The following is a 22,384-nucleotide window of genomic DNA, read 5'->3' on the forward strand; positions in this document are numbered from 1 at the left end:
GCTTCTCTAAAAATAATACTGAAATACCTGTTGTTTTTGGCATTGCACGCTGACCAAAACTATCTGCTAAAGAGATCACTTCTTATATTAAAAGCAATATATTGTGAAAGAAAGATTTCATTCTAATTTTAATGCAACAAGGGCCTAATCCTCCTCTGGTATACAATATGTGCACCAATTTTAATGGAGTTACACTGAGGTAATGCTGATGTGGGAATAGAATCAGAATCCAATGATGCCTTTGCCTTTGTTTAAAATTGCTGTGGATGTAACTATCATGGTAATCCCTTTCATGCAGCATAATATCTGAGAGTGTGTCTGGTGCATTAAATCTTCATATTCTGGGTTTCTCCTCTCTGAAAAGGACTATTTATAGGGAAACAAGTTGGTCTGGAATTTTTCAGAGAGACATTTTTCATCGGAAAACACTGATTTGTTGACACCAAAACTATTTATAGAGCTGGGTCTGTGTCAACAAATCTCTTGACTTGAAAAATGTTGGAATAAAAAAGTTTGGAAATTGTCAAAATATTCCATTTCAATATTTTTGAAACAAACCAATACCAAAATAATTTATTCTGGTTAAAAATGTACACTTATTAGACAAAAAAAAAAATAAAAAAAATAAAAAAGTTGAAATCGAAACAAAACATTTACAAATTATTGAAACAAAAGGTTTTGATTGACATGAACCGATTTTTACAAATTTTTCAATTTGCAAACATTTTTGAGATTTTGACTTTTCAATCCCATTCAGGATAGTAAATATTTTCTAACTCTCAAAAATATTCACAGGACAAGAAGACTCCCACCGTGCTCTGGGAAACAGACCAATACAGGCAAATTTCATTTCCATATCATACCCACTAGATTTGGGATTTTCAACATGAAGTTCATTAAAGCAGACATAGAAAGCAATTTTTCTTTAATTTACAACAGAAGGTCTCTAGTTCTCACTGAGTTAATGGCACAAACCATACTTTTATGCAAAATAGCAATCTCGCTCCACTTCTCTGGGGAAATATTTAATAGCAGAAGGCTGTAGTGAGGTCTCATATTACTGGGGCTTCAGTGCTTGTACAAATGACTACAGAATATCTAATGAATATTGTGTGAAATATTAGCAAACTAAACTTTTCATTACAAGTGGGTTCTAGCCTGGCCTGGCCTGGCCTGTGCAGGAGCAAAAGGGGAATGAGACCCACTTCCCCTGTGTAACCTCCCTGCATCACAGTTGTAGATGCAAGGAAGAGCCCGGGGACTGTGTGCATGGTACTCCAGCTCTCTGATTCTTAGCCCACCTGAAGCCAACACAACTTAAACTGTTGAGAGATATAACAGAGTGGAAACTCAAGCCCAACATATATAATTTCCAGTTGACCTCCTGCCATTTCCATCATGTATATATCCATGTTATTTCCATTGGGTTTTATATTGCTGCTAACATTTTGTTTGTAATGTGCTTCTTATAGCAAACCAAAATAAATACCAAACACAGTATGGAAAACAATCTGTTTTTCATATGCTAAGGAAATGAGTTGTTTCTTTATCTAAAGAAACAGCTTGTGCTGGAGAAAACATCAGTAATTTGAGCCAAATCCCCAAGTCTAGACAGTAGTATCTTTCTACGGTCAATCTTTCTCTCGCCACCTCTCTGCCTGCTGTGTGTCATCCCACACAGCATAACCTCAAAACACCTGACTTTTTCCTTATGTCCTGAAAACACCCACAAACACATCCTCTGCAAATAAACATTTCCACTTCTTATTTCTGGATAAATAGTAAACTGTCAGGATAAGGTCTCTTGATTAGGTTAGTGGCGTGTGGAAGCAGCTTCTGAAAGACCACCGCAAATTATGGTTTACCTAGATATTTTCCTACTCTGGTGTTCACTATTTTCTCTCTCATCTCATCTCTCATCTCATTTTCTCTCATATCATTCAGGCCATGTTATAGTGCTGCAGCATTTTTAATATTGAGTATTAAATGTAAAGGAGGACAACAAATCCTCAGCCACATAACACTTGCCTAGTTTCAGGTTTTGCTGCAAATTCTAAAGTCAGGCAGAGAGACAGAGAGACATCCACCAAATTTTGTGTTGGGCTGAGAGGCATGAATTCATGTGGAGAAAAATAGTTATAATAGGATAAAGCATGACCACCTGATGATCCCAGAGCACTTCAAAAACATTAATGACTTAAAATTCTCCATATCCCCTTAAGGCAGAGCAATATTACTCATCCTATATGACAGATGGGGAAACCAAGACATAGAGAGATTCTGGCACACATTTCCATACCAATTGCCTAGAGCAGGACAGGTAAATCCATAGTTAGGCACCAAAATAAATAGTGTGATTTTTCTGAGATGCAGAGCAACCTCAACTTCACCAGTGAGAACTAATGACAGGCGTGGGTGTTCAGTACCTCTGGTAATCAGATTACTTAGGCAAGTTGGAAACATTGGCCTAAGTAACCTATCTAAAGTCAAATAGTGAGTAATTGATGAGGAGCAGTCATTGATTCTACAAGACTGCCCTGGCCTCCAAAAGGAACTGACAACATTTGTATGAACCCCTGTATGTGAAACCTCTGAGCTTTATGTCGCTCCACTGTACAACAGAGACTGTTGGAAGGACATACTGCTTGATAGTGAAGAATGGATGAACCAGTTTGGATACAGTACAAACCAGTTGAAACCTTTCTCAGAAACCTGAATACAACTCATCTTCTTTGAGGTTCAGAAGAGTCTGTTCTTTTCATGAATAGGGTCAATCTTAGCACCCAGCTCTGCTCCCCTTTACTTCAGTGGGAAAACTTCCATTGATTTAAATAGGACCAAGGTCTGGGCTTTATATGCATGCCAATTGCAAAACATGGAATTGTTGACAGTAAGTCATGACCACTGATACTAATATATAATTTGGTGAATAGTTTTACAGTGTGGCTATTTTAGAGTCATAGTTTGTGCTTCCCAAATATTACAGGCGGAGTCGTAGACAAGATGTGAGACATGGAAATCCTATGACTCAGTGCCGAGGATTTAACTTGAAAGGTACTGTAACTGAAAGATGATCATACTGTTAAAGATCACTTGAACTTTCCTTCATGTGACTCATCCTTCAGGTCAGCCATGTGGTTTACTGGTAAAGCAGCAAAAAAGCACAGTTATGTTCCAAACCTGAGATAGGTTTTTTTCCTTAACATCCTTTCCTTGCATTTTACATGAAGTGTTGCCTTTGTATGATAGCATGGCATGCGATATTATAAAGTGAGAGTCCAGTAGCACTGACTTGAGTCAGCTATAGGGAAATCATGGACTGCTCTAGTTCCCCACACACTTTTGCCCATGTCCTTTAAACCCACCTGTTCCAATCTTGTGCCTGATGATTATGCTGAACTGTAAAGTCGTTTGGGTCTAGATTGTGCTTTGGGCATAGCCCTGAGCAAGGGGTGGTGTGTAAGCTGCACCCCCTCCTCCACTCCCCACCCCGGAATAGCCTCAGGGCGCACTGTGACTTGGACACCACTCTGAGTCACAATTCTTCCCCTTTCCCTCTTTGCACTGAGGGACGAGAGTACATTATTTCATCTCTTTTCATGAAGCATTTTACACCCCAATGTGCACCAGACCATCTACACTGCCCGATGAGTTGAGGCAGTGGAGCTAAGGCTCCTTCCACTTCCAATTCCACACAAGGCCAAACAAGGGTGATACCAGTAATTTAGGCCCAGATCCTCAAAAGACGACTAACTCCCATTGATTTCAAAGGGAGTTAGGTGCCTAAATACCTTTGAGGACCAGTGCCTTACTCCATCTTACTCCCCTGAATGGCTGAGTAAGTGCTGTAACAGTCTAGTGCTTTGTAATCCACACAAATTGAGATTAGGGGATCAAGAACATTTTCACCTGCAATTTTAATCCTGTTTTGAATTCTTGTCCATTTCACTCTGTGCCATCAGTTGTAAAGTTGATGTCTTTTGCTGGGATATGTCAATTTGTCAAAAACAAAACTTTTCGTAGAAACATATCTAGTTTCTATGCAACCTTCATCAGGAAGGTTTCTCAGGTCCAGGATGCAATTTCTAGGAAAAGAGAGTGAGAGATCCCAAAATAGCCAATTAACCTGGGAATAAAGATAACCAGTGTGAAGTCCTTACTCTGAATTAGACAGAGCAGAGGCTTAAACATGGGTTTCCTACAGCTTGAATGAGTGCTCTAACCACTGAGCTATTGATTAATCTTAATGAGGATGTTTCACTCTCTCTTTTCAAGGAAGTTTTGGTGAGAGTGGGGAAGAGAAGAGCTAGGGTATAATAGGTGGCCCTTCTCCCACTTTTGCCAGTGTAATAAAAGGTAATAAAGAAACCGTAATTTAGACTCTTTCAACATATAATTTATATTTTAAGCCATTTTATGGCAAACTAATACACTGAGAAGAAAAAAAACATCGGACAATCACCAAAAAGACAAAAGAGCTGATGTGAGTAAAATGTATTAGCAAATTTATAATGCAATTTTGAAACTGAGGCATAAAGCATGCCCTGTTTCATGCCTCAACGTGCTTTAACATGTGAGGCTTTAACATTTTTCAACACAGTGCTACATTTAAATATAGCATTGAGCACCAATAGGTTTGTATGGCCACTCTACATATAGATATTCTATATATTCTGTAAAGGCTTATAGCATTACCAAATTATTGTTAGCTCTTCGGGCTGTTATGAAAAAGCATTTGTTTTCTTTCTCTCTCTCTTTCAAAGCGCACATAACAAGTAAAAATAATATGCAATAGATAAAAGTTTAGCGAAAGGATGGCAGCATGTAGATACTACAGTGCTATAGAAAACTGTAAAATCTGTAGAAAATGTAGACAGATCGACTCTCATTCTGTATGATGTATGTTCCTATATGACTCAATCCTAAAGTACATCTATAAAACTCACTTTGACCCCAGTCCTGCAGTAAGCTCCATGCAGGCACAAAGGCCTACTAATTGCCAAATTAGGACCTTTGAATGCCAAATACTTCAGGATTGCTTCCATAGCATTTACAATATTATTACTGTTGTTATTACAGAATCCAAAGTGTGCTAGACACTTTACAGAACAAATAGAAAGCAAAGGTTCCTTGCCCAACTAGCTTAGAATCCAATTTTAGAAGTGACTCTATGACTGAGGGTGAGAAATAGGAGATGGGGGATAGAATGAGGAAAGACAGGGTGAGAACCGTATGACAACGCAATTATTGGATTTAGGCATCTATGTCTAGGTGGTTCAATTTACAGTATTTATTTTTAACCATTACTGTTTACTCAAAAATAGAACTTACATCTGATGTAATGTTAGAAAAATTAAGCCTGGGACAATATTATTATTTGAGCAAACTAATAAAAAACTAAACACTTGATGTTGGTAACAGACAATCGCTCATCTATAAAGTGTGTGAAGTGGAACAATAAATCTAGGTGATGATATAAACTCAACATATGCCCAAATATTGCTAGAGTGTTATAAATCAATTGAAAGCCTTTCCAAGGAGAAGACTGGCATCACCTCCTTCTGTATCCTGGACTCAGTCTGATCAACGCTTTTCATTGGACTTTAGGTTTAGAGCTAAGTCCTGTCCTACTGGGTGGGGGTGGAGTGACACTATATGATGGCTAAAGGGTGACTGAAGAGCATCTTAATGCTGCTTTGAAAAAGAAGCTGTTTCTGGCCATTTTTAGCCCCTACCTCACCTCAAAATGCACATTCAGGGAACAGCTACAGGCCTAACCACATCCTTGGAGTAGCAGGCTGTATCTTTTTGATGCTGGGGCATTGACAGGCATGCTAAATAGCCCATCCTTCTTTAAACTCATAGATTTTAAGGTCAGAAGGGACCATCATGATCATCTAGTCTGACCTCCTGCACATTACAGGCCGCAGAACCTCACTCATCCACTCCTGTAATAGACCCCTAGCCTCTGTCTGAGTTACTGAAGTCCTCCAATCATGTTTTAAAGACTTCAAGTTACAGAGAATCCACTATTTACACTAGTTTAAACCTGTAAGTGACTGTGCCCCATGCTACAAAGCTGGGCGAAACCCCCCAAAGTCTCAGCCAATCTGACCCATGGGAAAATTCCTTCCTGACTCCAAATATGGTGATCAATTACACCCTGAGCAGGTGGGCAAGACCTGCCAGGCAAATACCTGGGAAAGAATTCTCTGTAGTAACTCAGAGCCCTCCCATCATGTATCCCGTCTCCAGATGTTGGGGATTTTTGCTACTGGCAGTCGCTGATGGGCCACAGAGAGCACTAGGATGATGCCCTGGCCTGCTGCTGCCTAAGAGCACTGGGTAGAAGTTCCCTCTGTCCTTTTATTATTCCTAGGCTGCACCAGGCAGGATTTGACCCAGGATTTGCTAAGTGACCCACAAGCAGGTGCCCTAATTTCTCAGAACAGTCTGTGCCCAGAGCTGAAATATTTGCAGTTTGATTTGGCCTGAAGTTTCTCCAAACTTAATTCTTTTTCTTTTATAGATTTTTGCCCCAAATTACAGATTCCTGAATGCCTTCAGTCTAGCGAGTCTGAGCCGGGGTGTGACTCAGCTAGGTTAAGGAGCCTTGGTTGCCAGTTTTGCTGACGTGTAAATGTTTGCTTTCCAAGTCAGAATCAGGCATCGGTAGTACAATAGTCTTATCTGCCCCCTCTTGCTTCCTAGCGTACAGAAATGCGGCAGAAGTCATTCAGTACGGAGTGAAAAACAACACCACCTTTCTTGAGTGCACCCCTAAATCTCCCCAGGCATCCATTAAATGGCTCTTACAGAAAGACAATGACCGAAGGAAAGAGGTGAGTAATGCAGCTCAGGACCACAGATCAATCGGGGGTGGGGGGGCAGGGGAGTGCATTCAATCAGGGGCTTCAGACAGTCTAGTTATGATGAAGCAGGTTAGGAGAGTTGCATATTTTAGTGTTTTGGCATGAGGAGGGACAGCTCGCATTATAAATTATAGCTGAGATTTTCAAAGGAGCTTAAGAGAGCTAGACACTTCACTCCAGCTGACTTTTAATGGGAATTGGACACCTAATTCCCTTAGAAAATTCCAGCCTACACCAATATTCAAAACGCTAAGTAGAAAATCTTTCCTCTACAACAAGTTGATTGTAATGGGAATATTTGCTCAGTCAGCACATGCTGTTGATCTGAGGAAACAGGCATAAAAGAAACAAGATGTGTAAAATCAAGGAGCTAGGTCTGATTACAGCAGCACCTTTGTGCAATGGAGAAGATAAAAGAGAGAGCGAGGGGAAATATGGCAGGTTTCCTTAGCAAGAAATTAGCCTGAGCTAAAAACACTTTAGGCTACAAGCATTTTCCCCACTGTGGTGTAATCACATTTTCCATTACTGCACGCTCCAAGGCTCTCAAGTTTCAGCACTCGCACATACAGTATAATGCTTTCCTTGAGTGATACAAAAAGGAAACATCATTTCCATTTCCAATCTGAGGCAGATATTCTTTGGAGGAAAAAAAGGAACTTCTGTTGTAAGAGTAAGACGGTAACATGGTGCAGGTGACAGAATATAAATAATGGAAAGTGTTACACTCACTCATGTCAAGCCACCCTGTGAAATGAGAGAGAGGACTAATAAGGCGTTTATTGAGTAAAACATGCTGTTTCTCAGGTATACTCAGAGAAGGCTCAAACCTTGTGCTAGTAATGTAGATACAATTCTTTATTCCTTACTCAAGAAAAACTTACACCGTAGCTGAGTCCCCTTTTGTCTTTCTGTTTTGTAATTGTGTCGGAATAACACATGCTGGAATTAGTAATGGATGAACCATGAAAGGATCAGAGGGTTGTTTCTTTTCAGCTAAGCTGAGTCTTTCTGAATTCTAAAACCCCTTTGCTTGAGGAACTGGGCTGGAAATTTCACAAGAATAGACTTACTCAAAAGAGATTTCTGCAAAGCCTCATGCCATGTGAGTTGCCGCAACATAGAAATATTTAATAAGAACACCATCATCGACTGTCATAGGCATGAAACAAAAACTAAATAGTGTGCTGTATAAATTTCTTCCAAACTCTACAAAACTGAATACAGATTGACATCCATCCTCCAGACACTTTTACACCATTGTATAGAATCTACACCAGATATATAATTCTTTATAGAATTGCCCTCTGGTGCCAATATCCAATTAAAGCATTTACCCAAAAGCCACCCCGGGTCCAGTGAGACATCAACCACGAGTCTTACAGACTCCATCTTCCTTTCAGCAGATGTTAGCAGAACACTCTGATGTTAGCAGGCAGGCTCCCCAGGTCTGTAATGCTGGCAGAGAAAAGTCTCTCTACCCCCAGGGGTCTACCCTCTTTAGAGGTGGTTGAAAATCCTGCCTTACGTGGCTCCTCCCAACAGCCTAGGTTGGTCTCTGTGGCTTGATCTTCTCAAATGTTAATAGTAACTGTTGAAACTCATAATAGAGATAAAATTCAAAAAAACTCTCCACAGAACAAGCTTCCCATATGAGAAAAAGAGTCACCAGAAGATATTACATGCGTCTTGTATAATTAATTGGCCCATCATCCTGTATAAGAAGTTTATTTTGCCTTTCATTCTTGTAGGTCAAACTTAATGAAAGGATCATATTGACTGAGCAAGGACTCTTGATTCGCTCTGTCCAGGATACTGACAGAGGACTCTACCATTGCATTGCGACAGAGAACAGCTTCAAGCAAACCATAGCAAAGATCAACTTCAAAGTGTTAGATTCAGATATGGTGGCCTTCATGACTGACAAGTGGTCCCCCTGGACCTGGGCCAGCTCTGTACGAGCACTGCAGTTCCACCCAAAGGACTTCATTGGAGCTTTCAGCCATTCAGAAATGCAGATGATTAACCAATACTGCAAAGACAGCAGACAGCAAGGACAGCGCGGAGAAGAATCCCAGAAGATGAGAGGGGACTATGGCAAGTTAAAGGCCCTGATTAACAGCAGGAAAAGTAGGAACAGAAGGAATCAATTACCAGGATCTTAATTTTTTCATTTGGAGCCTCAGATGTGTTTGTTCTCCCTGAAGAGGGCTCTTGTTTGTCTGTTGAGAGCATATTAAAATAAAAATTAGTAAAGCATGCCTGAGAAACAGTCTTCTCCCAGTAAAATGCAGTGTAACTTAATTAAAGAAAATATAAAACCAGCGTTTTCTTTGTGAGATGCTCACTGGCACTGCATAGGTCCCTATTGTAGCAGCGAAACTGAATATGTACCTTAACCCATTTGATATCCTGATATTTACTTACAGTTGAAGAGAAAGAAAGAAAATCAGTGCATTAATTTGCAGTTTTGGAATTGAGCAGAACAGAAGGGGAGAGAGATAATTTGGGTTAAGATGGCTGTTCAAATGAGGGTGATGCCCAGGGATTTCTTGCACTGCATTTAAGTCTATGAGTTTCTAATTGTTTACGGTTCAATGTTGGGTTTACAATTTTCATTCACTGTACAAGTCATGTGAATGCATGAAGCTAAGAAGCTGGCAAAAGTAAAGTACAGTAGAAGTGGATAGTACAGAAAAAAAAAACCCTCAAGGTCAAATTAAGGTAAAAGTAGGACAAAAAGAGAAAAAATGGTATTATACTTCAGGAAACACTAATTATTGTCCATAATATGAGCTGTAATACATTCTGAGACTTAATTTACAAATATCTCTGCTCATATTGACATCAAATAGTATATTGGCCCTATTACACTTCATAGCTTTGTAAGCAACATGAGGACTCTGATTATAGGTAACATTTTCAAAAGTATATAAGTCACTTAGGTGCTTTTGAAAATGTGACCTTAATGTGAGCAGAATGTGGATGGCTTGTACAATATTTCCTCAAATACTAGAACCACAGATTTCTTTTATAATGTCCCAAATGATAAAGGTTAGAGCTGGTTGAAAGATGTGCAGAAAAAATCATGAAAATGTTTGAAAGTTTCAAAAGCAGTATCTTTTCAAAGTTTTCCAAGAGAGCTGACTAAAAAATGTTCAGAAAATTGCTTTCCAAAATTATTTGATTTCAAAAATGTCCAGTTTTCAATTTTTTTCCTTTCTTTCATCCTTTTCTCCTTTTTTTATTAACCCAGGTGCTATTTGTTGCTGAAAAGGGGGAAACAAGGGAACCGTTTAGAATGGGGCAAAAAATAAAATTGAAAAAACTGTTTTTTGTCTTTCCCCCTGCTCCCCCCCGCAAAAAAGGAACATTTCAAAATAAGATTTTTGGTGACATTTTCATTTTCAAAAGCCATTTTTCAGCAAAAAACATTTTTGTTAAAAAGAAATCTTCACCAGCTCATGATTTGTAACATGCCAAATAGAACTGGTTGAAAACTTGGTGAATGTTTTTCTGTCCATCCATCCAGCTTGGTACAAAAATGTCACCATTTTCCAACCATCTGTAATGCAAAATATCAGGGGCAAATCCTGCTAGCCTTACATATGTGAGAAGTTTCCTGGGGTCCACGAAGACTACTCACATAAGACAGTTATTAGCAACAGATAGCACCACAGAATATCACAGGCAATGCAATGACATTTTGCGACTGCAGCAAAATAAGCTAATTAAAGATATTTTATATTCAAACAAAATAACATAATTTTATGATGAACTGAGGAAAAATAACTTCTAAACCCAGAGGCGGTTTTCAAAAAAAAAATGCCAGCCATTCTAATAAAATGATGCCTTCAAACAAAGTATCTATATCCAGAGGTTCTCAACCTGTGGGTCAGGACCCCAAAGTGGGTTGCGACCCTGTTTTAATGGGGTCACCAGGGCTAGAATTAGACTTGCTGCGGCCTGGAGCCAAAGCCGAAGCCTGAAGGCTTCCGCCCTGGGTGGCGGGGCTCAGGTTACAGGCCTCCTGCCTGGGGCTGAAGCCCTTGGGCTTTGGCTTTGCCCCGCGCAACCTGGGGCACTGGGGCTCAGACAGGCTCAGGCTTCAGTCTCTCCTCCTGGGGTCATGTAGTAATTTTTGTTGTCAGAAGGATGTCGCAGTGCAATGAAGTTTGAGAACCCCTTATTCTATCCATTATTATTTTAACTTTATTTTAAAACAGTTTGTGAAAGCTTTTTGAGCATGATTCTTAGCCCACTTCCTTTGGTGTATATCGGGAGTAAGTCTACTGAAGTGAGTAGAATTACTCAAGATTTACAGTAGTGTGATGAAGAGTATGTCACAATTACATTATTCTGGTTTCAAACTGATGCGCTGGCAGTCAGGCGTGTTACCATTTTGCCGTTCAGTGACGGAACAGCTGGGAAATATGCTTTGATTCAGCAGATCACGGAAGCACAGGCTTATGTCCCATTGTCATCAGTGGGACCACTCATAATTAACTGCAAGTTTAGCACACGCTGAATTGTTTTGCTTAAAGGGGGCTGGGATGGCTCATGTGCTTAAATCTGAGCCTCTATTTAAGTGCTTTGCTGAATCAAGGCCTAAATGCATATTAGTGAACTATGTACACTGGTGTATAGTGGCCTGAACCAAAGCCCATGGGAACCAATGGGAAGATTCCCATTGATTTAATTGAGCTTTGGATCAGGCCTCAAGAGCTGGCAGGGTAGATTCAACAAAGACTAAATGAAAATGAGTAAATGAAAATCACTTTTTGCCAGGTGTCTTGCAGTGGAGAAAATATCCATTTGGTAGGATGGGAGACTTTCTGAAGATTCAATACTTAAGTTACAAACCAAAAAGTTGTTTTGGGCTCCACAAAACAAAACTACCTCCTAGACTGACATTAGTTCATATACTCTGTATGCTGCACTTGCTCTTCCAATGTTATCCAGGAGATTCACTGCACAGTTAGTATAACATTAATGTCTGTTGTGAGGCTCATAATTGATTCCAGATGAAATATGGCATTTAATAAGCGTTTAAGGGTACGATTTATTCTTTGAGCGGTTGACTACATTGATATTTTAATAGGCCCCCATCAGGCCTCAAAAATGATAGTTACATTGTTTATAACTGAATATTGGCAATATGGGATTCAGTTAAAACAATCAGCATAGCTCTGAGTTTCGTATGATTATAAAATAATATTTTTAAAGCTGCTTCACGTACAATTCTTATGGTATGACTGTTTAAGGGATTATACTTAAACTAACATTTTTCTGCTGCATGAAAACTTAAGTGTATACATAACAAACTTCTGTCAACGTGTAGCCAGTCCAGCCTTCCATGCTTTAGCAGGTCTCCTCTGTGTATAATGTAGGTAGGGACCAGATTCTCAGCAGGTGTAAATAGGTCTAATTTCCTTGATTTCCATAGAACTACAGGGATTTATACCTGCTGAGGATCTGGCCCTAAATGTACAGGCTAGACTTACTACAAGTTTTTTCTTTTTAAAGTAGACCCCGGTCCCCATTTGTATGTAACATGGACATTTAAGATTGTAATATTGTTTGTGCTATTTAATAACTTCCTATTTTGAGGATTACTGAATAATGTATATAATTTTATTCCCTTTTTTAAAGAAACACCTTCTAGATATAACTTTGCCAAATGTAAAGATAAGTTCTCTGTCAAGAACTCCATAAGAACTTTTTTTTTGCTGCTTTTATTTTGTGTAGTTTGTAAAGTTTGCTGAAATCCTGATTTAACAATGTGTTCTTTGAATCCTCAGTACTGTACATAAACGTGTTTCATTCAGAAAACCCTCTTTTTAAGAAGTGTAGGTATGTGTATAGTTCCTAGCATGATGAAACTGTCATTACAGTGAATATTCATTATATCCTGTGAAAGAAAGAACAAAATGTAGTTTAACACAGTGCTATTTAATTGGAATTATTATTTGCCTGACAAAATAAAGTGTGTTGAAACCACTTAAGGATTTGTTTTGCTTTTCCCTTTGTAGATCTTTGCTAACAACCCAAAAACTTTCTTACTTATCAGAAGAACAGCTGTCCCGTACATCTTTGCAACAAAACCATGCAAAACATGCTGGTTTCAAGATTTGTAATAAGCCTTTTTTGCCCTCCCTTGCTCACATTGAGTTTAATATTATTGGTTTCTTAGAAAAGTCTGGAACTTATCTAAGAGCAAGATTGAAGCTCTAGGAATGAGCATCATAAAGGATCTGTGTACCCCATCATGATCAGACTGAAATTTTTCATTGACCATGATTTGGCAGCAAATTGGTTTTTGACAGAAAATATAATTTAGCAAGAAATTTCTGTTTTGACATTTTCAAAATTTCCAATTTTTTAACAAAAAGGATTTAGAAAGGGAGGGGAATGGGGAGTTAGTTTTTCCCCCTCCGTTTTTGTTTCATTGAAAAAACTGAAAAAAATTCAGTGGAAATTTTCAAATGAAACATTCTCGTTTGGAATTTTTGCACCAATTATATAAAATTTTTTCCAGCAGCTCTAAACGAGGGACACAAGGACAGAACGACAACTCAGAGTCACAATTCCTTCAAATCTCCTGCCCTGTTGCTGGGTGAAGTAATTTGCCCCTCCCCTGTACCACACAATTTTCTTCTCCATGGCACAATGTGCTATCTCAGCTGTGGTGGTGGCCAAACACCTCTGCCCACTCTTGATGTGGGAGCAGTAGAGGACCTACAGAGCCTGCTTTCCCTCTTGGGAGCTGCCAAGGAAGCAAGGGAAGGGGTTTTACTCCACATTACTTGGCTGCAAAGGGCTGGGACACAGTCTAAGACACTATTCATGTCAGTGAGGTACTACTGAACTCGAGTGACAGTGACAGAATGAAAGCACAATAACCAGCCCATGTTGGTTGAAAGGCTCAATGAATTGTGAGTAAACTTGAACCAAGTTTTGAGGGAGGTGAGTTCAGGTTTGAGAGAATGTGAACCTCGGTGTGATGTTTTCTCAGGGTGCCCTGGCGTGTCCTTGCTACCCCTGTGCCTCCAACTAGAAGAAGCACTGCTGGTGCTTACCTGGGTGTCAGCTCCCTGATACCACCAGTCTGTTAGTCACCCAGTCTCCTCAGGGCAATGCCAGCTCTCACTATGCTTTGCAGGTTAACAGTAGGTGCCCCCCAATCTCTGAGCCTCTGTCACTGGGTACTCACAGAAACACCAGGTTTGCTGTCCCCTATATACCTCACAGCACCGACATATAATTATAGTGAAAACAACCATTCGTTTATTACCAAATATGAAGATTTAAGAGATAGTGAGTAAGGATAATGATTAAGACAGAAAGATTACCTATAATACAAAATCCATATGCACTGTCTCGAGACTCAACTTAACTTTAACAGGCTAACCATCTGTCTAAAAGCTGGCTTATCTCACCTAAATGGCCTTCACAGTGCTTCTAAACAGGGTGGGTTGGATGCCATTTTCATGGCTGTAATTGCATTGCACTTCCTTGGGTAAAGGATAAAGAGTAGTCCTTTTGCCATCTCCTTATATCCCCCCAAATCCATTGTTTGTCCACATAGTCAGGATGATGCCCCCGCTCCCCGGGGCTTATTCCCTTGTATGCTGAGGTCATATCCTCATGTTGATTTTGTATGCAGACAGAGCCTCCATTGTGTTGGCTTACAATGCTTAATTTCCATGTGAACCAAGGCAGACAGGTGAGTACACAACCTTTGTCTGCCAGAACCTTTTTGTCAACCCTGCCTTGATTTAGACTTTTTAGGATCATATTTATAGTATACGCATAACTTTTTTACATGGTATTTGTACATCCATTTCACAACATTAATGACCAGTATGACCCCGCCTCTCAGTGAAGACCTCACATCACATTCTTTATGGAGAAATACTATGGAAGCAGTGTGCTAGTTAGGGCCAGGCCTGTCAGTTGGTACTGTACAGAACAGTGACCCCCTTTGCCAGTTGGCATTGAGGGGTTCTTACAGTCACACCCCGGTATGAGGGAAAGCAACTTCAGGTTAGACCAGGGATCAGCAACCTTTGGCACGCGGCCCATCAGGGAAATCCGCTTATGGGCCAGTACGGTTTGTTTACCTGCAGTGGCCGCAGGTTCGGCCGATCGCGGCTCCCACTGGCCGCGGTTTGCCATTCCAGGCCAATGGAGGCTGCTGGAAGCAGTGCGGGAGCCGAAGGATGTGGTGGCCACCGCTTCCCGCAGCCCCTCACTGGCCTGGTACGGTGAACCATGGCCAGTGGGAGCTGCAATCAGTCGAACCTGTGGACGCTGCAGGTAAACAAACCCATAAGCGGATTTCCCTGATGGACCGCATGCCAAAGGTTGCCGATCCCTGGGTTAGAGCAAAGGGGAGTCTGGGCTTTGGGCTGCAGTACCCAGGTAGTGATCATGAAAGATGACTTAGGTTCAGCTTCTGCAGTGCACTTCTCTTTGAGAGCTATGCCCAGTGGTACCCAGTGACCAGCCTTTTAAAGCAAAGTATTATTTTATTTAGAACCAAAGCATATCAGAGAAAAAATTCACTCTTGCTTCTTCAGGGAATGTGTCTTTAAATCCTGCTCAGTCTTTTGAGCTCCTCACCCCAACACCTTCACAGGGCTTAGGTCACTTTTTAGCTGTATATTGCCCTTTGATCTGTTAGTGCCTAGGCTTGCCAATGCATTGGAGGGGATCCTCCAAGTGAATAGCTTTCCCCATCATCTCTCAAGACTATGCGCCTTACTTGAGAGCTATTAGCTTCTTGTTGGCGAAAGCCCCCATTGCATTAAAGCAATATCAGCATAAAATAACGATTCTGCAAGCCCAGTGTGCGTGTACAGTCTCTCTCAATGCCGAGGTCACACAGTATTCATAAAGTTATTACATCACAGCTCTACATGCCATACTCTGCATTGGGCATGCAGTTGCATTACCCTCGGGGGAGACCCCTGGAGTTGCCTGGTGCACAAGCCAGCCACACAAACCACCATACCCTTTTAAGGAGTGCAGCATAATCCTTCCCAGTGGGGCCAGCAAGCTGAACTCACAGGCTACAATTCTGCCCAGCTTTTACAAGGGCCAAATAAGGACCTTCCTCCATCCCCAGCCCCCTCCCCAGTGCATACTTAGCCCTTTACTTAAACCCCAAAATGAAAGTGACTTGTTAGTGTGCTATGAACCCAAGTGACACACACCCCTAGCAGGCCCTTTTCACAGGGGTGGAATGAGAAACCATTTGCCCTTTCAGATTGCACTGCCTAATTCATACAGGGTCGGATCCCGCTTCTTTTAATGTCACTGGGACTCCTTCTATTGTTTCAAAGGGAGCAGAATCAGGCCCCAGGACACAAACCTTCAACAGCTCTGTGGGCAGAATGCCCATTAACTTCACTGGAAGCTCTGCATTTCAAACAGCCAAGTAATTGGGCTGCTAACACCCATTTCCTCTAATCAGCTGTGTTTCTAGTTTGCCTTTTTCTATATCCTGTAGAAGTTGGTGAATTTCTCAAGATGAGGAATGCTCTTCTATTATTAGCCCTTCTAGTGCAATGCAAGATATCATAACTGTGCTATAATTTAACATGTCTAATCTAAACTAAAGACTGAGATTTAAGGATGCTTTGGAGCTGTGAATATTCCAAAAAGCAAATTCAACACAGCTGGTTCAGAAGTCACCAAGTAATTGCATTACAGTGATAGACTGTTCTGTAGCCCAGGATTCACCACTGGATTCAATATATAGCTCTGCAGAGCAAACAATATTTCACGTACTTTGAGGATGCCATCGTCTTCATTAGATTTTATTTGAATGCCAGGCTCAGACATGACCCAGAATGTTTGCTGAGTTTTGCATCCAAGGGGATTTTAAAACACCCTACATCTTAAAGTTCCCTCGAATTTTTCTAAAAGAAATAAAAGACATTTACATTCAACAAATGTCCATGAGAAATTACTTAGAGTCAACAAAAAAAGACTGTTTTCTGACTAAACAACTTATATAACAACTTGTAGATGGGGAGAGAGTAAATAATATGTTTATTTAATCTCAGGTTAACAATTCTCTTGGCCAGATGGGCCTCCCAAGGTTTGACCACTCAGCTATTTTGCAGTGCTTTTCTTCCTAGTATCTGTTCTTTTTCTCTCTCCCTTTCAAAAGTCCCACAGAGACACAGGGTCTCTATTTGCTTCCAAGGTCATGTTTCTCTTCTTCTCCTTCCAGGACATCATTTCGCCCTCTCTATCTAATCCAGCCTTAATAGAAATAACATTACAGCAATCTATAGTATCTTCCTAAAATGTTACTATTTATGTGGTATTTGGAGCAGTAATACTGCAGTACTATTCAAGGGTTTAATCAAAGTGGCAGACAGACAGGAATAGGACGATTTAAGGAGACAAAGTAAGCAGTATAATAGAATATTCCATAGCAAGAGCTCAAACACTATATAAACTGGCATTTATTACTGAATACTGTATTTGTTTTATATGGGAAGGAGTGTTGGTCTTTGAAGATTCTCTTTCTCCTCGCCCTCCTCTTTGGGCCCCATTCCAAATCTCAGTGAAATCAATCTTTTCACTGCCTACAATGGAAGTTGGATCAAGCCCTTTCCCTGTCTCTGTTTCAGAAGTCCCCCTCTGTTTTTGTTGTCAATTCTTCCAGCCATCTCTTCCCCAGGCTTCTCTTCTTGTAGCCTCTTTAATCCCGTCCCCTTCTTCAGCCAGTCTCTAGAAGTCCCTGCTGTGCTAATTTGCTTTGATTATAAAAACCAGTTATAATAAAGATAATACCCAGCAAGAGTAGATCTCAAAACACTTTACAAAGGAGGTCAGTATATATCTAACCACTTATAGATGGGAAAACCAAAGACCAGAACCAGGGTCTCAGTCCAAAGTTCTATCCATTATGCCATGCCACGCTCAAATGTACTGTCTGTTCTGTTCTTGAGCAGATGCTACACGTCTGGAACAACAGTTCATGCTTTGCTATTTTAATGTTTGGTTAAAAAAACCCAAACCAAAACAACTAAAGGAGCCACTTTTAAGGACCATAGAACCTTTCAATACATGCAGGTCTGTGATTAAATTTCAAGCCCTTGTTATTTACTTGACTGCATTCTCAAACCTCCGTGATAAAAAGACATATTGGGCCATATTTCGGGTTTGTTTTCCTCAGAAGAACAATATTGCCAGAGTGTATGGTCTCGTATGACAATGGCAGCATATGCTCTATTCCATACCTCATATAAGTTTCCAGAGGAAAGCTCAAAACACAGTAATATGGATGTTTGGTATTCATGCTCTTTGATAGCACAGGATGGGGTAGTGGGCAGTGTAACTAGATTAGATTTGATTCGTTTATTTTAAAAATAAATGACATAACTCAGAATGCATCTATTAAGTAGAGCGATCGCTCAATCACTTTGGGGTTCTGCCCAGAAAAACAGCCAAAAATTCAGATCTTTATATATCGCTAGTCTGATTACCTGAAACTATGGAGCCCATGCAAACTGCCTCCCCTAATGCTGAGACCACGTCTGTCACTGAATGACCCAGGCAAGGGCTCTCCCTTACCTCATTTCTATACTAGCCTATGTCAAACTATAGTTTCTGCCAGTGTAATTTACGTTGCTCAGGGATGTGAATAAACCACCCCCCTGAGCGGCGTAAGTTACACCGACATAAGCACTCAAGTGCACAGCGCTATGTCGGCAGGAGAGCTTCTCCCACCGACAAAGCTTCTGCCGCTTGTGGAGGGGAGTACAGATGCACCTCTGCAGTGCTGTACATATAGACAGTCACATGGCTCTGGCAATAAGGCCCTGAGTTTTCCAGGGATAGCTAAGAAGCCTTCTCCCCTCTCTAGGATTTTCAGGGAATCCAGACACATGAGATTTACCCATACCTGGTCCATCAAGCCCTGCCTCTGATAGTTCAGAATGCACCTGGTTGATTATGCAATGGTATAGATGGAGGGAATATGCCTTGATACCATTTGGTGACCAGCTGACATCGTGAAGCACGATACTTGGTTCTTGCCATCAGTGCTGTTACGGTGCGGTACATATTACGGCCCAGGGCCCCTAACTGAAATGAGAGACAGTTCATTTTCCAGTGTTGATTGAGTTCCGTGAGGGATTAACAAAGAAAAATTTGCCCAGCTAGTTTATTCTTTTCCTGTCAAGAAGTCAAGCCGTTATTTTGGAAGGAGCTAACAACATGAAGGCAAAAGCCTTATAAGCTGAACAGAAATTCCCCCCTGCATCCCTCCAGCCAATTTTAAAGTCAGCCAGCAGTAATCTTGGAAATTGTACAAGTCATTTTGCACAGAGAACATTCAGGTTTGGATGCCAAGAATAAATGTCATTCTGAGGGAACCCTCTGCAGTAATTGCTGTTGACTGAACTATTACAGCCTGGGGAAGGCACAACTGATCATGGCAGAGAGGGCCATACCATGCCAGGTGCTGAAGTCACCCATTCAGAACAGCTTCCATCTTCCTTGTCATGGGCAAAGAGATGTTGTTACTCTTCAGCCTCAGACATTCACTACTTGAAGCAAGGGTGAAAGTGCTGCTCATTTCAAACAGCTACACTCAGACTGGAGAACGTGGGCCTCTTTCATGGTACACTCCAGACGTAAACAGTTTAACTGGATGGTTCAGACTAACACGGCTACCCCTCTGATACTGGATGGTTAAGTCGGTTTCACAGCTGCTTTTCATAATGAGAGTAGGCAAAACAATCACAGAGTACCACTGAATCTGGCCAGTTATTTTAAGTTCCTTTACCAAACCAAACCACCATTTCTGCAGAGGCACAACCTGAGATCACAAGCGAAGTAAATCTAAATCAGGACACACCTGATACTCACTGTGACAACTGGGACATCCATGACTTACAAACTATTTTTTATTGTGACCTTTTTAGCTGTAAGATCTTTTGATGCTACATATCCTTTGCTGATGAAAGCAAATGTCCCTAACAAAGGCTGCAGCTTACGTTCAACATTGGGTAACTGGAAAAAGCTGGGGGTGAGGGAAACATGAAAGGTACAGAGCTCCAGTTCAAGAGAGTTTCACTTAGAATACCCCAGTTCTTGTGCAGATGTCATAAACTCCCTTGGCTGACGTGTACTCAACTTTCATTTCTCTGCAGATAAACTGGAATGCAATATTGTCCAATACAGTAGAACCTCAGAGTTACAGACACCTCGGGAATGGAGGTTGTCCATAACTCTGAAATGTCCATAACTTTGAACAAGACATTACAGACTTCAGCTCTGAACCCTGGCACCCGCGCAGCTAAAGCCGGGACCAGAACCAAGGGGCTGAAGCCCCGAGCCCCAGTGCTCCTGAGGGTCAGAAGCCCTAATGCCCACCCCTGCGTGGACCCCTGACCCCCTCCACACTCTGCAGCTGCAGCCCTCACACCCACCCTTCGGCTGAAGCCCTGAGCCTTGAGGGTGTGTGTGTGTGTGTGTGTGTGTGTGTGTGTGTGTGTGTCTCCCTTCACTGCTGCCTGATTTGATCAGTAAGAATGTAACTCTGGTGTTCGTATCTTTGAGGTTCTACTGTATATTCCATTTCTCAGCTTCTTGGGCACATTCTGCAGGTCTTAGTCAAGAGTCCCACTGACGTAAATAGATGCTGCGCATAAAGACTGAGCAAGGGCTGCGGGGTTTGGCCTTTTGAAAAGTGTGCACAGTCTCAGTCTCTATGGCTATGTCTACACTGCAACTGGGAGTGCACCACCCAGCTCAGGTAGCCAGACATCCACTAGCTCTGCTCGAGGTAGCACACTAAAAATAGGAGTCTGGATGTTGCAGCATAGGCTAGCCACCTGATTACAGACGTAAGGGGTCAGGTAGTCCTGTACTTGGGTGGCCAGCTACCCAGGCTGTAATAGCCACACTGCTAATGTTAGCTTGGGCAAAGCTGTCTATCCGGGCTGGAAGACATGCTCCCAGCTGCAGTGTCAACATGCCCTCTGTGTCTAGGATCTTCTAGCTCTGAAATCCTGCAGCTCCTCATCACACCTGGAACTGGATGCATTTAGTGAATAGAGCACTGGACTGGGACTCAGGTGATCTTGGGCAAGTCACTTCCCCACTATATACCCCTGTTTCCCCATCTGTAAAATGGAGATAATGGTACTGACCTCCTTTGTAAAGCCCTTTGAGATCTACTGATGAAATGTGGTATATAAGACCTGGGTATTGTTATTTTTGTGCCCATTCTATGCAACTTCATCTGATTGTGAATGGCTACTGAACAGCTCACTTTAAAGTTCCTTTTTTCAGTTTCTGCTGCGTTTCTAAGATCCAGATATAAAGAACTAAAATTCAAATTGTTTTAGGTGACACTAACCATATGTCACAGAACAAAACAACTAGAGCATGTTGCAAAATATTACATTTTTGCACACTGCATTATCGAGTGAGGTTCAGAGGTCACAATTAGAACCAACTCTGCTAACTCCATCACACAATAACACAATTATACAACAGAATAGTAATTAAAATACATGTAATTTTGTCTTCCTCTGGCGCGTCTTACTGTAGCGGTAGCCATTATATTGGGCTCAATCTTCCGTTCTTCACATTCCAAAAATACTTGAATTTCAAAATAAATGGTTTCTAGCACCCTCCTTCCCCTTATACATTAGCAAAAGTTCTGTCTTATTAAGACAGTTTTGCTAGTTTGGTGAAGTGTTCAGCATGTCCAGATTTTTCTCTTAAGGAGCGTTTTGGTCTCGTTTGCTCATGAGAGTTACCCTAGAAGTTAGCTAGATAGTGCTACAGCACACTTCTCTGTTGGTATATTAATGTAACTGTGCGGCTCACACTCTCCTTACTGTTGGTCAGAGAGCAGCATTCTCAAACTTCGTTGTACCTGTACAACCCCACACTGTGCAAAAAGGCACACCGGGGCCCCAGTCAGCCCTGTCTGCTGCACGTGCCGTAGGTGTCAAGCTTGGAAGGAGGAGATAAAAGAACTGAATTCAGAAAGGAGAGCAGCTCCTCTGGCTCTCATGCAGGGACAGATGCCGCTGAGCTGGCTTACTGGCAAACAGAGACTCCCTAATGGGAAGCCAGGCTTGAAGCGGAACTATAGTATAAGTTCATTTGCGCCATCTTGCCTGTTGGTCTGTGAGAGATGGCTGCTTGTCAGAGCCTCCTGGGGAAAAGGGTGGCTGAAACAGGGAATTTGAAGCAGTTCTGAAGAGTGGTCTCTGCTCTGCAGGGTCAGGGAGTGACCTGCAAGGGGAGCTGAGCCAACTCACCTACAGCAGAACCAACTGGATGACAGAAAGGTCTAGGAAGCTCTCTGGGCTGAGATAGATGCAGATACAGTGATACAGTGAACCTGGAAAGAAGCTGTGGGAAATGCCTAAAGATAGGCTAGGGTAGGAAGTAGTCCCAGGAGGAAGTAGGGGTCTAAGTAGATGGACTTTGACTGCTTATGGCATGGTCCCTGACCTGGAAGCCAA

At 41.4% G+C, this 22,384-nt stretch overlaps 1 protein-coding gene across 1 annotated transcript in view; it reads left to right on the top strand.

Annotated features, from left to right (window-relative positions):
* The window catches only part of SEMA3C (semaphorin 3C), a 159,080-nt gene extending 146,203 nt beyond the window's left edge, over positions 1-12,877 (top strand). The window contains exons 16-18 of the mRNA XM_034765654.1: positions 2,987-3,054; positions 6,712-6,842; positions 8,624-12,877. Coding sequence (XP_034621545.1) covers positions 2,987-3,054; positions 6,712-6,842; positions 8,624-9,037 — 613 coding nt within the window. The 3' untranslated portion in view covers positions 9,038-12,877. The remainder of the gene's footprint in view (positions 1-2,986; positions 3,055-6,711; positions 6,843-8,623) is intronic.
* The last annotated feature ends 9,507 nt before the right edge of the window (positions 12,878-22,384 follow it).

The sequence above is a fragment of the Trachemys scripta genome, chromosome 1, assembly GCF_013100865.1.
Source record: "Trachemys scripta elegans isolate TJP31775 chromosome 1, CAS_Tse_1.0, whole genome shotgun sequence".
In the NCBI taxonomy this organism is placed as follows: domain Eukaryota; kingdom Metazoa; phylum Chordata; order Testudines; family Emydidae; genus Trachemys; species Trachemys scripta.